The following is a 17,429-nucleotide window of genomic DNA, read 5'->3' as shown; positions in this document are numbered from 1 at the left end:
ATCTGTCTCGACCTCAAATGGTTGTTGTAAGTCTGGTAATGTGAGCACTGGTGCCGTGCAAAGGCGGTCTTTCAATTTCATGAATGCCTTCTGTTGAGATTCAGACCAAAAGAATTTCGCTTTCGCTCCTCCCTTGGTGACTTGACTCAAGGGCCAAGCGATATGAGAAAACCCCAACACGAACCTGCGATAGAAGTTGGCAAGGCCTAGAAAGCTGCGGAGCTCTGTCAGAGTGGTCGGGGATGGCCAATCCCGAATGACTTGGATCTTGGTTGGATCCACATGAACCCCGTGTTCATCAATAATGTATCCCAGATACTGAACCTGGGTCATGCCAAAAGTGCATTTCTCCAAATTGGCACACAACTTGTGTTGCCGCAGTGTTTGAAGAACCTGTCGGATGTGGTGGAGGTGCTCTTCCCAACTCTGGCTGAAGATCAGAATGTCATCCAAGTATACCACTACAAATGAGTTGGTGAATGGCCGCAAGATGTCATCCATTAGCCTCATGAAGGTTGCAGGAGCATTCATCAATCCGAAAGGCATGACCAACCATTCGAAGAGGCCCTCCTTGGCTTTGAAGGTAGTCTTCCACACATCAGAGGGTTCGATTGGTACCTGGTGATATCCTGACTTCAGATCGATCTTGCTGAAGTACATTTCTCCCTTTAGTTGGTCCAAGAGGTCGTCAATCCGTGGGATCGGGTACCTATTACGGACAGTGATCTTGTTCAACGCCCGATAGTCAATACAGAGTCTCCAAGTCCCATCCTTCTTCTGTACCAACACGATCGGGCTCCCACAAGGCGATGAACTCGGATGGATGTGACCTTTCTGCAGCAACTCCTGAATCTGCCTCTTGATCTCATCGTTCTCTAGAACCGACCGCCGATAAATTGGTCCATTGGGTAGCGGCGCACCTGGGGTCAGATCGATGGAGTGCTTGACCTGACAGTGCAGAGGAACCCCTGCAGGGGAGGTGAAGATGTCCTCGTACTCCTTCACGACCTTATCCATCTGTAGTTGTCGCGCGGAGGGATCCTGTCTGGAGGTCGTCGCCACCAGCTTCTTCTTTCCTTGAGGGCGGATCATCAGAAAAACAAACTTCCCAGTCTTGGAAATGAGCTTACTACATTGTTTTGCAGTAATCAAGGAGATGGCGGTAGGCGGTGCTACCTCTGGTATCCTGTACAACTTATTCCCCAATGTAACAATAACAGCCCGGGGCCTTGATTCATACACAACATGTCGCTTCCACAAGTATGGTTGTCCTAATAATACATCACAAACTTCAAGGGGAGCGATGTCACACAATACCTCATCCGTGAAAGGCTTGATGTTGTATGGAAGGCGACATTGTTGGCTCACGCGAAGATCCCGTCCTTGGTGAAGCCACCCGATGGTGTATGGTTGTGGATGTGCTGTGGTCGCTAAGCCCAACCGCTTCACGACCTCCACCGAAATGAGGTTCTTTTGGCTCCCGCTATCGACAATGAACTGTAGCGGGGAGCCCTTTACCCACATCTGGGAGTGGAAGAGACGCTCCTCCTCCTCTGGATCTTCGGGTTCATTTTTCTGGATCTTGGCGGTAGCAACAGTGGCATTGGGATCCGCATCAATGATTTGCTTCCCTTTTTCATTCCCCTTGTCGGGTTCTGACTCAGAGTCGGAATATGCATCTGATTCTGGACCCTTTAGCTCGGCCACCAGTGACTGCTTGGCCCGACACTCACTGGTGTTGTGAGTGGAGCTCTTATGGAACTCACACCATTTTCCCGTGTCCTTTTTCGTCTTCGCGGTGCCGTTCTTTGTCTGCAGCTTTGGCGGGTTGTCCTGGGCTGCCCCGCCTTGGCTTTGCCCTTTGTTCTGAGTTTTAGGGGCACCTTTCCCTTGCTTCAGATTCGCAAATCCAAAATCTCGCTTCCTTTGTTTAAACTTCTACTCGACCTTGACGGCATATCGGTATGTCGCGCTGAGTGAGGAGATGTTCAGGAATTGTATTTCTTCCTGAATGTACTTGTGCAGGCAGCCGCGGTATTTGAGTATCAAATGCTGCTCCGTATCCTTGATACCCAACTTTGTGCGAAGGGTATGGAAAAGATTGGTGAACTCCGGCACGTCTTGGTCCCTTCCCTGCCGCAGCGTGGTCCATTTTATGTATTCATCCTCATAGCTTCTGTTGTTGGGAAAAGTATCCAATACGGAATGACCCTATCCCACTCTAAGGGTGATAGTACCTCAGCAACAAGCAAGACAAAGCTATCTAAGATTTCTTCTTTATGAAATGTAAAGAGAGGAGAAAGAGATCCACTAACCGATGTCTTCCGCTAATGGTTGATCCAATCTCTCTCCTTGCTGCTTGCTCCCAGCTCCTTGCTCTTTCACTGGCCCAGCTACACCAAGATCCTGCAAAATGACAAGAGAGGGAAACTACAAGAAGCATACATTCATAACTAGTTCAAGGATTAGAATAAACTAAATACACAAGTATAACAAAACATCATTGAGATACATGCATATAGAATAAACTCAAATGGCTTTATTAATGGAAGAAGTAAAGTTCAGGAAGTGATACAACCATAAGAGGCCCAATCCAGCATCACCTTCCCAGCAGAAAAGAATCTCCTCTTCACCTCCTTCAAATAAAATCACCCAATAGTTCTAAACTCAAACCAACAACAATTCTTTGCATTCATAAAATTCCAGCCTCCAGATCTCATGGGAGAGAGATCCATATATATATGTTTGGAGAGAGGATGAGTCAGCCTGAGATGTGACTAGTGTCCTCTCCCACTTTCAGTTCTTGATTCCACTTGGAGGTTCTTGCTTCCACTTGGAGATTTGGAACCTCTTACTCATCACCAGTCGAATTCCCTGATCCAAGTGCCATTTTGGAAGCTTCCTGGGCATTGACTCATTGAGGAATGAGCCTTCCACTTGTCCAAACTCGCTCAGCGCAGGTAGCCTTTGTTGGAGTTGACATTCAATGCAGGTGGACAGTGGAGCAGTTGACATTCAGCGCAGATGCTCAGTGGAGCAGTTGATATGATTCAAAATTGGCTTGTTTTTGAGTATTTTCAAGTGGAGAACTTGTCTGAATTGCTGTGGTTTCTTGGCCTTGTTCCTCTAGGGGTAGGAACAACATGTTTAGGGACTTTGGATCCCTTAGATTATGGACATTTCATGCTTCATGTTGTAAGGCACAAAAATGTCTATAACAGCTTCCGACAGGGTAGTACTGCTCCTTGATGGCCTCGCAGAATGAGTTCCAAGTGGGTGTGGCTGAAAATAGTGAGCCGGTAGTTTCATCCTTCTGCTCGTAGTAGGTTTCCCACCAGTCCTTGATGTGGGGGGTTGCTTTGAGCAACGTAAAAAAAATCTTTTCTCGACTTGAAAATTCATGGACAGAAAAATACCCTTCTAGCAGATTTAACCATTTATCTACCGCATCTACGTCTATTTTACCCTCGAAGATGGGGATTTCAAAATTAACTTGTACCCTAAAGGGCGTGGTGGAATTTCCAGAGTAGCTAGTAGAAGCCGAAGCGTCGCTTCTGGGTAGTCGCTGAAGGATCTGGGCGAAACTGTCCATCATCGCGTTCCGTTGTCGCTCGAGGGTTTCTTCGAGCAAGATTTTGATAGGGTCTCCTGCCCCCTCATCTTTCTTCTCGTCTACCATGGGAGGCCGTCGGGATTTGCGAGGCTGGTCTTGCAAAAGTTTGACCAGTTCAAGCCCTAACTCCTTACATCCCGACCTCATTGGGGACATGCAAAGAAAAACAGAGAAAAAGCAGACCGCTCTAATACCACTGATCCGGATTTAAACAGGAACGCAATAAAACACAGAGATAACCATAAACATAGATATGCAATGGAAATAATACTTTACTTCATTAATATAGAACACTGAAATATGCTTACAAACAGTAATGGAAATAACCCAGCTAGGGCGATGGTAGCTTATCTCTGAGAAGAGATGTGGTGGCTACATGCCTCTGAACTGTCTTACAATGAGGCTCGAAGGCCTATTTATTGTTGAGAAACAGTAGAAAACCTTTTACATTCCAAAACCTAACCCTAGAAGATGAAACGCCAAACTATGGGCCCCGTTTGGGGGTAAATTGGTACACCAATTTCCCGGGGTCGTAACTTTGGCATACGATCTCCGTTTCACGCATACAATAGCTCGTTAGAAATATCTATCCAAGTACTACCATTGTTGTAACGGGCAACATCATTCCATTCCATGGACCCATGTTGCCCCCGGATTCCCCAAAAAACGTCGTTTAGGGCCTCAAAACAGCTCCGGAAGACCCGAAAAACTGCTAAAAATAGTAAGTTGTGCTACAATTAAGGAAACTGAAAATGTTGAGAAGAACAATGGTGGGGGTCCAGGTGGGCTTGGCAGGTGGCCACCAAGATCCACCTGGATCACTGAAACTATGTACCTCTTCTACAACCAACTCTTTCTTCTTCTTGTGGGTTCAACAACAACTTCTTCCTCCTTGGTCTTCCCCTCTTCTGTCTTTGCCAACTTCCTGGACTACCAGTTCTCGCTTGGCTACTTTCTCTCTTGGATGCTTCTGCACCTTCCCATCTCCTTGGCTTCCTTTGCCTTCTGCTTTCACCATTCCACCACTCCTCTGCAGTTGTTTGTTTCGCCACCCAACCATTGCTGCCATCTGTCTCTTTCCCACCCTTCGACTAGTCAAAACTGGTCAAAATAATTCAAAATTAACAAAGACCCCAACACTCCTCATCTATTTTATATACAAAATTAGCATGTGCATTAGCTCGTGCTCTTTGCCAATTTAGGCCAATATCAATTCTGGTCAATGCATGCTATATGTTTCCTATAATGGCATCCCTTCCTTCTCAACCAATTTGAGAAGTGGCATCCATCTCTTACCACAAAGTTACCAGATGAGGAGGCTGGTGTACCAAAGGTGGTTGAGCACGAGGCAATTCAATATCACGTAATGTGCCCTTGCGATCATATAAACAACCTTTCAGAGTACCATAATATTCAAATGGAAGGTCATTATAATCCGGTTTCATACCCAAAAAGAATTCTGCATAAAATAATTTTGCAAAATAAATTGGGACCCCATCATTCCATGGCAGCTTTCCATATGCTGCAGGGAACCTATCATACAAATGTCTAGTTATATCACAGTGCTTGAAGATTTTCACCTTGGGCATCTTTCTTTTCAGGCCTTCTTTTAAATTAATCATAGATTTTACATTATCTTTGTAACCCTTTTACTAACCTTGACCCATTTATTGGATGCGTTAGCCTCATCATATCTATAAATGAATATGTGGTTGGCCCAAGCTTCTCATAAATATCAAGAAATGAGCTTAGAGAGTGCAAAACTATTTCTAATCTTTCTCTACTCTCTACAAGGAGCTCCAAACTCCCAAAACCTTTCCTCATTTTAGAATAATGAATTTTTCACTTTTGTAATGTGCATTGTTGGAGGTTTGTCTCCTAGGGAAGATCACCTAAAATATCAGATGGATAAGTGTTAGTTGTTGTCTCGCCTTCTTCATGAACTGTTTGGCTTCGCTTATGTCTACTTGGACCAACATTTTCGCCCTTTGGATCAATATCTAAATTACATAAATATAAGAACAAGTGAACAAGTGTATTCATACATGCATGAAAGATAGACATGCACATGCATATGTACATACAATTCATTTACATGTACAAATTTGTTTTAACATAAAAAAAAAAAAAATTATATAATTTACCAAAATGATGTTGATCGTCCACAAAATGTTGACCACGTCGAGATTGATGACCACCCGGAGAATATTGACCACCTCGAGATTGATGACCACCCGGAGAATGCTGACCACCATCATACAAAAACATAATGAGCGATGAATCTAAAAAAAATAGAAAGTCAATTCAATATATATGTGTACATACATATGATTCTACTTATTTACATTTTATTTATACATATTATAGTATATATAGATACATATATACATATATACATATATACATATATATATATATATATATATATATATATATATATACCATGATGTGAATGATGGACCTCCCTCAATTCATTTGATATTCTCTTTGATCCATGACCTCGACCTCCCCCTCTAGTAGAAGCATGAGACTCTATTGATGTTCGTCTCAAAGAATCATGCGGAATATTCTCATCCATGATATGGATATCTACAGATAAATAGATGCATGATATTTAAAAAGTTATCTCATGCATTTACAATTCTTTTTAAAATTTCCATTTAAAAAGATCAAGAATTCAAAATATTGTTGTAACCCTTGAAGTTACCTCGTGCATTTAAAAATTTTGAAATTTATATTTAAAAAGATTATGAATTAAAAAAAATATATATAACCCCTTAAGTTACCTCATGCATTTAATTGACGTAACCCTTGAAATTACATCATGCATTTTAAGATTTTAAAATTTCTATTTAAAAACATTGAAAGAATTCAGAAAATTAATGTAACAATATGAAGCTCTTCATTTAAAATATACTCAAGACTAAGAACACAAATGTTAAAGCACACACATTTCTAAAATTAAATACAAAATTTCTAAAATTTGTCAAGTTCACCAAGTTGTCCTTACATAGTGGGGGTACACTTGGTATAGAACTGAAAAAAACACATGGTCATTAAAAATGACACATTTATAACTAAAAAGAAAACACATATCACATATTTCTTATAATGTCCATCGATAAATATTGATGGAGAAATTCGTAAAACTAATTCATCTTTCACACACAAATCTTGAATTGGCATTGCCCCATACAATAGATCACTTGACACCCTATTAATATTTTCGCAATGCCTTAATCTAAATAATTGATATTGACTAACAATATTTTTTGCTTCTCCACGTAGTTGTTTTAACCTCACTTTTTTAACTTGGTACATGTCTTTCATCTAGTTGCACACAAGTTCAAAATAGGTGAAGACAATAATTCTAATTGATCCATACTCCCTAGTTGTTCCTAACCCTTTTATCAATGAAATATAATATGCTTCATTGTTTGTTGTTCTTCGAGGTACATTCATTTTCCTTTGGAGGACTTCGTTCATCACAATATTGCATAGCACATAAGTAATCACTGCTTGCCCTGGTTTGGGATAAAAATATACTTCTAGGTGTAATGTTTATTTTTCAACTATTTTAATGGATTTTCTGATCCTTGTAAAGAAGCAAATTCAATAAAATGAATTTAATATAATTATACAGGTACTGTTAGGTTGTGCAAAATATCATTGTTTAGACAAATATGTCAAAAGGCTAGGTAGCAAGAAAGGTTGTTTTTACTTGGTTGGATGGTTTGAGAATTGCAAGAAGAAAACAACTAGAGATATCTAATTCAACTCAACTACAAATCGATAATTCATTCAACTTATCTTAAACTCAACTGAAGGTTGAAAGTATTTAATAATTTATTTTTATGTTCATTCCATAGATACAAATATTTATAATTCAACTTAGCTTCAGGTCACCCATGTCTGAAAGTGTTTCTTAATTTATTTTTATTTTCATTCTTGGAAGTTTAATGCTTATTCTGCCTTGTTATAAATTTTTTTTATTAAATCTATAATACATGTTTATTTATATGCCATACATGGGTATATTTATATGTTTCTTTAAAAACTATAGTTAACAAAGGAAAAAAATTAAAATGAAAAATCATAGACGTATTTTATTCTAGTAAATTTAACACTTATATTACCTTTTTATAAAAATTTCTTACTAAAACTATAATACATGTTTACGTATATGGCCTAAATGGGTCTTTTTATATACACTTCTTTCAAAATATAGTTAGGAAAGAGGGAAACAAATTAAAATGAAAATTGATAGATCCAACTTTATTCTAGTAAATTTAATATCTATGTTACCTTCTTAAAATTAAAACACTAACATTAAAATCAAAACAGCAAAAATATATGACAAAGAAATTCCAACACTCTAATTAGCTTCAATCTCATGCACCCAACAAAATAGAAATGAAAAAGATTTATCTCAAAAAGAAACTACTACTTTAAAAGAGCAAGTACAAGAATCCTCAATTAAGTTTGTTTTGCCTCATCTTAGGAAATTAATAAGACTCATGTTCCAAGAAAATATGGAAGCTTGAAGTGAATTACACATAATGAAAAAAACATAAATGAACATATAACAACAAAAGCAAGTAAAGTATGTTACCAAGAATCATCAAGGTTGTGCTACAAGATAAATCAAGGTAGAACAAGTCAACCCAATAACATTAAAATTAAAACACCAAAAATAGATGAAAAAGAAATTCCAACACTCTAATTAGCTCAATCCCATGCACCCAACAAAATAGAAATTAAAAATATGTATCTAAAAAAAAAACTACTACTTGAAAAGAGAATGTACAAGAACCTTCAATTAAGAGTATTATGCCTCATCTTAGGAAACTAATAATATCCATGTTCCAAACAAATAGGGAAACTTGAAGTGAACTACACATAATTAAAAAGGAAACATAAATGAACATATAACAACAAAAGCAAGGAAATCATGTTACCAAGAAGCATCAAGGTTGTTCTATGAGATAAATCAAGGTAGAACAAGTCAACCCAATAACATTAAAATTAAAACACCAGAAATAGATGACAAAGCAATGCCAACAGTTCAATATCATGCACCCAACAAAATAGAAATGAGAAAGATGTATCTCAAAAAAGAAACTACTACTTGAAAATAGAAAGTACAAGAACCTTCAATTAAGTGTATTCTGCCTCATTTTAGGAAAATAATAATATCCATGTTCCAAACAAATAGGAAAGCTTGAAGTGAATTACACATAATGAAATAGGAAACATAAATGAACATATAAAAACAAAAGCAAGGAAATTATGTTACCAAGAACCATTAAGGTTGTTCTATGAAATAAATCAAGGTAGAACAAGTCAACCCAATAACATTAAAATTAAAACACCAAAAATAGATGACAAAGCAATGCCAACACTTCAATCTCATGCACCCAACAAAATAGAAATAAAAAATATGTTTCTCAAAAATAAACTACTACTTGAAAAGAGAAAGTACAAGAACCTTCAATTAAGTGAATTACACATAATGAAAAAGGAAACATAAATTAACATATACCAATAGAAGAAAGGAGAATATGTTACCAAGAAGTATCAGGGTTGTTCTATGAGATAAATCAAGGTAGAACAAGCCAACCCAATAACATTAAAATTAAAACACCAAAAATAGATGACAAAGAAATTCCAACACTCTAATTAGCTTCAATCTCATGCCCCCAACAAAATACAAATGAAAAATATGTATCTAGAAAAGAAAATACTACTTGAAAAGAGAAAGTATAAGAACCTTCAATTGAGTATATTCTGTCTCATCTTAGGAAGCTAATAAGACCCATGTTCTAAGAAAATAGACAAGATTGAAGTGAATTACACGTAATGAAAAAGGAAACCATAATGAACATATAACAACAAAATCAAGGAAAGTATGTTACCAAGAAGCATTAACGTTGTTCTACGAGATAAATCAAGGTAGAAGAAGTCAACCCAATAACATTAAAATTAAAACACCAAAAATAGATGACAAAACAATGGCAACACTTCAATTTCATGCACCAAAAAAAATAAAAATGAAAAATATGTATCTCAAGAGGAAACTACTACTTGAAAATAAAAAGTACAAGAACATTCAATTATTTTATTTTGCCTTATCTTAGGAAGCTAATAACACCCATGTTCCAAGAAAATAGGGAAGCAAAGTCAATTACACATAATGAAAAAGGAAACTAAATGAAGATATAACAATAGAAGCAAGGAAAATATGTTACCAAGAAGCATCAAGGTTGTTCAATGGGCATGATATCATCATTTTTTCATTAGCTTCCTCTTCATAGAATTTCTTTTCCATTTTTTCAATTAAAATGCTATGTGCTAAGAAGATGGGGATATGATACTAGCATTAATGGTAGGTGCATCATTTCTAGTTCTTTGGCACTGCATCATATTCACATATCTCACGATAGAAGATTTTGATCGAGTAAGGGCCCCTGATAATCCTAGGGCTTCTCTTCAAAGCGTTTTGGTGCATTTGGACCATAGTTCTATGAGATAAATCAAGGTAGAACAAGTCAACCTAATAACATTAAAATTAAAACACCAAAAATATATCACAAATAAATGCTAACACTCTACTTAATAACCCAATAAAATTTAAATTAGAAAACTAGAAATAGATGGCAAAACAACACCAACACTCTAATTAGCTTCAATCTTATGCACCCAACAAAATAGAAATGAAAAATATGTATCTCAAAAAGAAACGGGACCTTGAAGTGAATTACACATAATGGAAAAGGAAACGCAAATGAACATATAACAATAGAAGCAAGGAAAGTATGTTACCAAGAAGAATCACGGTTTTTCTACGAGATAGATCAAGGTATAACAAGTCAACCCAATAACACTAAAATTAAAACACCAAAAATATATGAGAAAGCGATGCCAACACTCTAATTAGCTTCAATCCTATGTGCTCGAAAAAATAGAAATGAAAAAGATTTATCTCAAAAATAAACTACTACTGCAAAAGAGAAAGTACAAGAAACTTAAATTAAGTGTATTCTGCCTCATCTTAAGAAGCTAATAAGACCCATGTTCCAAGCAAATAGGGAAGCTTGAATTGAGCTACACATAATGAAAAAAAAACATAAATGAAGCAGTCATGTTGTAAAGGGAAGCAAAAGTGACCTGGAACAAATTGATAATGTGGAGGATTGAAATTGATAATGTGACAACAATGATTTGGGGGAATCTGAGCTAGAGGTAACATTGAGGGAATATGCATTGATAATATTATTGTCCTTTGAAATTATTATTGTCAAGTGACCTGGTTAAATGTGTCATTTACAACATTTTTTAAAGACTTACACACTCTAATTTTATTTAAAAGTAAAATCAGAGAACTGGAAACCTCAAATTGAAAAATGATACATTAAATAAAATATAGAATTCAACTGTCACTTCTTAACCAACACCATGATAGATTATATCAAATAAATTTGATATTTATAAATCATCGTTTCATTGATATGCATTGTATTTCTTTCTAACTCTCAAAATGAATTGCATAAATATCAATAGAGTTCTATATATACTAGTTATATGTTAATATTATAGGGTAATGTTTTTAGCCGAGAGACATTACTGTACTACAGTTAATTTACTATAGTTGACAATCAATATTAAGTGATAATAGATATCTATGAAGGGGAAAGGGCTAATATCGAAGAAAATTATCCTTTGGGCAAATTTGTTTTGGAGGGACTTCCATGTGCACCTAGAGGAGATGTCAAAATTATCATGGGTATGGAGATCGATGTTAACAGAATTCTGAAGGTATCAATAGAGCATAAGTCAAGTTGGATGAAGAAGTGATGACCATGAAAAATGAGAGCGGAAGGTTGAGTGATGATGATATTTCCAAAATGATTGCACATGCAAAGAAACTAAAAATTAAAGATCAAGACTGCAAAGAATAGTGGAACTGAGGAATGCATTGGATCAATACATCTATTGAAAATTGAATTCCATGCTTGAGCCACACCCTCTCGTCTCTTAAGGATATGTGAATTCAACATTGGGTTGGGATTATTTAAATACAAATGGAATATGAAATTATGGCTCTAAAATATGAATTCCTATTTGTTTAATATTTCATAGGCAACGAACATTTGTTTAAAGCACGATAGAGCTCTGACCTACTACGGATGCCTGTGCACCTGCAGCCATTAACCGAACCCTGTAACCCTACTCTTACCTGACAGATCACGCTGCGCTGCCAGTCCATTGCTGAAGGCCTTTCATGGCACAGCCAGCAGGAGGGGCGGGCTCTGCCCCCCCTCCTTTGAATACCCCAACCGCTGGCGAGAAGCAGAACAAAATCCCTCTGACCCCTCCTGGCAATATTCCCGAAACAGAGAAAAAAGGACAGAGGACCAATGACAACGAGATCCATGCAGATCAGCCTGCAGCTACAGACTCAGAAACTGAAAAGCGTCAAAACGCCTCTTCTGCTACCTGCATACCGAAGGCGAAAGAACGCATCAAGATGGAACTGCCCAGTCATCGAATCAATAGAGAAATCCAGTACATGCAGGATCACGCCCTGATCGGAAAATTTCTGGGCTTTTGGCCGACAGAAAAAGCCTTGAATGGTTGGATCGCATGAAAGTGGAAACCCAAGGGACAAGTTACACTGCAACTGGGTCCAAAAGGCTTCTTCACAGCCATATTTAACTGTATAGAGGACAAATCTAGGATATTCGAGGGTGGCCCATACTTCTTCAACTCATCAGGACTGTACCTCACAGAATGGAAGCCACGATTCAACCCTGATAAAGAAGATTTCAGCTGGGCTCCTATATGGATCAGAATGTACTCCCTCCCAGTTGAATACTGGAAGGAAGAAACGCTTGCAGACATTGGCAACAGATTGGGGACCTTCATCAAAATCGCAAAGGAAACAAAAATGCGCAAATACACATCCTATGCTCGGATCTACGTTAAGATGCACCTCACCAAGACTCTGGCAGACTCGGTAAGTCTCTTTCACGATGATTTTGAATGGAACCAAACTCTTGATTATGAACACATCCCTTTTCGTTGCCGCAAATGCCATGTGCATGGGCACCTTTTCAGGGACTGCCCTCTTAATCAGCAATCCAAAGCCTTTCCCACTGAAACCCTGACCGATTCAGAAGGCTTTATCAAAATCCCCAACCGTCGCAGGCATACCAAGAAAAGTCAGGCAGCCCCTGAAAACTCAACCAGGTTAGACTCTAGGAACAAATTTTCTCCTCTGGCTACCCAAGACCCTCCTAGTGTGGAGCCTTTGGAATCTGTTTCTCAGCCCTCTTCATCCTTCAATCCCCCAACCCACAAGCAATCATTTAATCTTGGCTATTTTCAATCTCCTCTCCCGCCTTTTGAAGACATCTCAAAGGTAGTTCCAGATCCCAGCGCCCCATCTGCCGGCAAAGGGAAATCAGTTTTAGACTCCAAACAACAAGCCTCTGACATGGATTTCGACGCAGCATTAGCGCTAAGCATTCAGGACACCACAGAGGAGGATGAGCAAAATGCCCCTAGCAACATGGAACAAGATCCGGAAAACATTATCCTAGAAGCTATTGATATCCTAAAACTTGAAACAGCCTGCAAGCAAAAAGAATACAATACCATTCCTCCCTGGCAAATAGATCGGCTAGAAGGAGTCCTAGCCAAGGTACAACACAACAAAAATCTAGGCATACAGGGAGGAAGTCCATCGGATGGAAAAAAGAACCTCAAAGAAACCAAGAAGAGGGGATGCAAAATGGATCTACAGCGAACCATCGCAGTGGGAGAATTACTTATGGAATCAGGGAGATTCCCTAAGTTGACCAAGTACTACAAACCCACATCTCAGTTACCATGAAGCTCATCTCCTGGAATGTGAGAGGACTCAACAGCCCCTCAAAACTCAGGATGATCAAGAACTTGATACAACAAGAAAAACCTTCCCTAGTTTTTCTTCAAGAAACCAAAAGCAGCACAACCGCTATGGAGAAAGCTCGAAATAAGATTTGGGCAGGCAGCAGCTCAATGTCAGTAGATGCCTCAGGGGCTTCGGGTGGACTTGCCATACTATGGAATCCACAGATCCTTACTCTTTATGACTTCCATGCCACCCATTTCCTCATTCAAGCATCCTTTCATCTAATAGGAACAAATATCCACGGGCACCTTTCAAATGTATACTTTCCGCAAAACATACAACAGAAATTGGATCTGTTGGAAACAATCTCCATTCTTAATGAGCACCGACAGTTCCCGCTCTGGATCAGTGGAGGAGACTACAACATTATACAATCGCTACAGGAGAAGACAGGTGGTAGAACAAGGTTAGAAAATGACAGCAAAGGACTCAGAGATTTTATTCAGGACAACCACCTAATGGACATTCCAACCACCAATGGGATCTTCACTTGGACTAACAAGCGCAGTGGCACCAATCATATTTCTTCCAAGCTAGACAGGTTCCTCCTCTCAGATAATGCAATCCATCTAGGAGGAGACTTCAATGCATCCATCTTTCCCCACGGAGGATCGGACCACTGGCCCATAATGCTCCAATGGTCTCGGCCTGGCACACGTTGCAATAGGCCCTTCCGATTTGAAGCCTTCTGGTTTACAAACCCAAAATTCAAGCAAATAGTAGAAGAAGCATGGAAGTCTTGCAGGCCACCAGAAGGAGCCAAAATGTATCAATTCCAACAAAAGTTAAAAAATTTAAAACGAGTCCTCAAAAATTGGAATAGAACACAATTTGGCAACATACAGGAAAATCGACAAAAGTTGGAAAAGCAAATGGAAGCACTACAACAATATATCATTAAAGAAGGCCGAACAGAGGAACAGTCCCAACAAGAGCAAATCCTCTGGCATCAAATAGAAGAATGGAGGAAACAAGAAGAAATACTCTAGCGACAAAAATCGCGAATCAGCTGGCTAAAAGAAGGAGAAAAGAATACCAATTTTTTTCACAGGACAACTCTCCAAAGGCGTATGCACAACAACATCACCTTCATCAACAACCAACAAGGAGAGCGAGTCGAAGCCCACGAAGACATGGAAAAGGAATTTACAAAAAACTACTTTCAAGACATCCTTAAAGAGCCGGCAGGAAACAGGGACGCGGAAATTAGAGCCATCACTCAGCATATTCCTCGAATAATAACAGAAGAGCACAACAACAAATTGCTACAGCCCACATCTCTAAAAGAAATTGAAGAGGCCATGAACCAGCTCAAGGACGGCAAAGCCCCTGGGCTAGACGGCTTTACAGCCAATTTCTACCATGAATTTTGGGAGCTAATCAAGGAAGAGGTCTGGGAACTGGTGGAAGAATCAAGAAGCATGCATTGGATTCTCCCGACCCTCAACACCACCTTTATAGCATTAGTCCCCAAGTGTGCTGAACCAAGTAAGCCTGAAAACTACAGACCCATCGCTTTATGCAATGTAATATACAAACTCATCACCAAGGTCATTGCAAATCGGCTCAAACCTCTCCTGCCCTTACTCATTTCGCCGGAACAAACAGGTTATGTTGAAGGGCGGCATATCATGGATGGCATCATCTTTTCAAATGAGGTGATTCACTCTCTCAAGATTCTAAAAAAGCCAGGTATGCTTCTAAAACTAGATTTATCTAAAGCCTTTGACAAGCTCAGTTGGAACTACATACAAAAAATGCTTTTAGCTTTTGGCTTCAGTTACACTTGGACAAGATGGATTATCAATTTGATCTCCTCTCCGAGCTTTTCAGTTCTGTTAAATGGTTCTCCTTCCTCTCCCTTCCGGCCATCTAGGGGCATAAGACAAGGGGACCCTCTGTCGCCTTTCCTCTTTGTCCTTATGGCCGAAGGGATGGGTAGATTGCTAAAGGCAGTTGTCTCCTCCCAAATGCTCAAAGGCATCTCTATTCATGGCCTTCCCCCTCAATCCCACCAGCAGTTTGTTGAAGACACCATGCTCTTTGGACACCCATCCTCGCAAGAATCCTCTGTCTTTAAATCCTTGCTTTCCATTTTCTCCAAAGCTTCAGGTACCTCCATTAATGCCTCGAAATCCGAGCTCTACTTCTTTAACACTCCCCCCTCCACTCAAAGAAACATAGCCAGAATAATGGGATTCACTATCTCCAAGCTTCCGTCGACCTACTTAGGTTCTCCCCTGGCCGCTGCGGCTATAAAAGCATTCCTCATGGCAGACTCTTCTAGATAAGCTCGAATCCAAACTCTCTCTTTGGACCTTCTGGGCTCTCAACATTGCCAGCAGGCTTGTTCTGATCAAATCGGTCCTTCAGGCCATGCCTTTGTACCTCTTTTCAATCTTGGCTGCCCCAAAGTGGGTTCTCAAAACCATTCGCAATCTCCAACGTAACTTCCTTTGGGGCTCATCAGGCTTGAATAGGAAATGGGCGCTGGTAAATTGGCAGGATGTCTGTAAACCCAAGTCTGAAGGTGGACTAGGCTTGCGAGATCCCCTTCAAAGCAACAACACTATGGGTGCTCGAATGTGGTGGAACTGGATCACCAAGCCTAACTCACCATGGGCCAAATTATGGCAGGCCAAATATGCACCGGGCAGTCAATGGAATGATTTAATCAGAATCAACTCCACTACTCAAGGATCACCCATATGGAACGCAGCCAAACCCCACAGTAAGTTCATTCAAGAACATAGTTTCTGGGAGATACACTCAGGCAATACGGCAAGATTCTGGGAGGACTCATGGCAACAGCTCCCCAAGCTGGCTACATTATTTCAAAGGCCTCTCTGGCAAGCGCAGATGCAGCAAGCACACCTCACTCATGTCCATCAATTCTGGCAACAATCCGCAAGTCACGACTTCAGAACCTGGAAGCAGGCCAGTCTCTGGCAGAGAGATTGGCTAGGAGAAACATATGTGGACATAGATCAAGAATTATCATACAGAAGAATCCGATACTCCACTCAACAGGATCGACTTAGATGGGGCCATAAGCCTAAAGGAAATTTCACCACCAAAGAGGCACACCAGCTCAGATACACCGAAAACCAGATCGATAAGGACCACATTTGGGAAAAGGTCTGTCAGCCAGGACTATGGCCCAAAATCTCTACCCTCCTTTGGCTTCTCAGCAAAAGAAGAATACTCACTTGGGACAACCTGGTAAAGCGCGGATTCGTAGGGCCATCAAGGTGCCCAAATTGCAACCTTCACTCTGAGACAATCGGTCATCTCATGGAAACATGTCAGCTAGCAGCGCAAATATGGAGGAAAGTTGAAACTTGCAATATGAGATCAGCAGCCAGGACAGAAGATATCACCGAGAATTTAAGAAATTGGCCCAAAAACCCCTTCAAGAGTCAGCTTCTTAACTCTCTGTGGATCCTCTTACCAGGATTCATATATTGGACTCTTTGGAAGGAAAGAAATCATAGAATCTTTAACAATTCTTCCTGGTCCATAGATTCCTTATGACTGATCTTAAACAAACACCTGCAAGAAACTCTTGCCATCAAAACTTGGTCAGATGCAGATATGCCAGACTCTCCAACGGAACGCAGGATTCTGAAGGCATGGAATATGAACCTCTCAGCAATAACGAGGGAACGCACTCAAACCTCCAACAACACCGCCTCTCCTACCAGCTGGTCCCCTCCAGCCAATGCCACCTACAAGTTAAACTTTGATGGAGCAGCCAAAGGTAATCCAGGGCACGCGGGCTTTGGAGGAATCTTCAGAAGTCATACAGGGGCAATAATGCAGATCTTCTATGGCTCACTTGGCAAAGACACCAACAATGTA

At 39.7% G+C, this 17,429-nt stretch overlaps 1 protein-coding gene across 1 annotated transcript; it reads left to right on the top strand.

Moving 5' to 3' along the window:
- The first annotated feature begins 13,633 nt into the window (after positions 1–13,633).
- LOC149213391 (uncharacterized) lies at positions 13,634–14,557 on the top strand. The gene has a single exon (XM_089389013.1). It carries the CDS (start codon positions 13,634–13,636, stop codon positions 14,555–14,557), a length of 924 nt encoding a protein of 307 aa, XP_089245139.1.
- Positions 14,558–17,429: the final 2,872 nt, after the last annotated feature.

The sequence above is a fragment of the Pinus tabuliformis genome, chromosome 1_1 (genome assembly GCF_031772625.1).
Source record: "Pinus tabuliformis cultivar Carrire ecotype Pingquan chromosome 1_1, CPIR1, whole genome shotgun sequence".
Taxonomy (NCBI): domain Eukaryota; kingdom Viridiplantae; phylum Streptophyta; class Pinopsida; order Pinales; family Pinaceae; genus Pinus; species Pinus tabuliformis.
This window is presented reverse-complemented; position numbering and strand designations above follow the sequence as displayed.

Coding starts and splice junctions, on each gene's coding strand:
- LOC149213391 (XM_089389013.1), top strand. CDS start 13,634: ATGGAGAAAGCTCGAAATAAGATTTGGGCAGGCAGCAGCTCAATGTCA.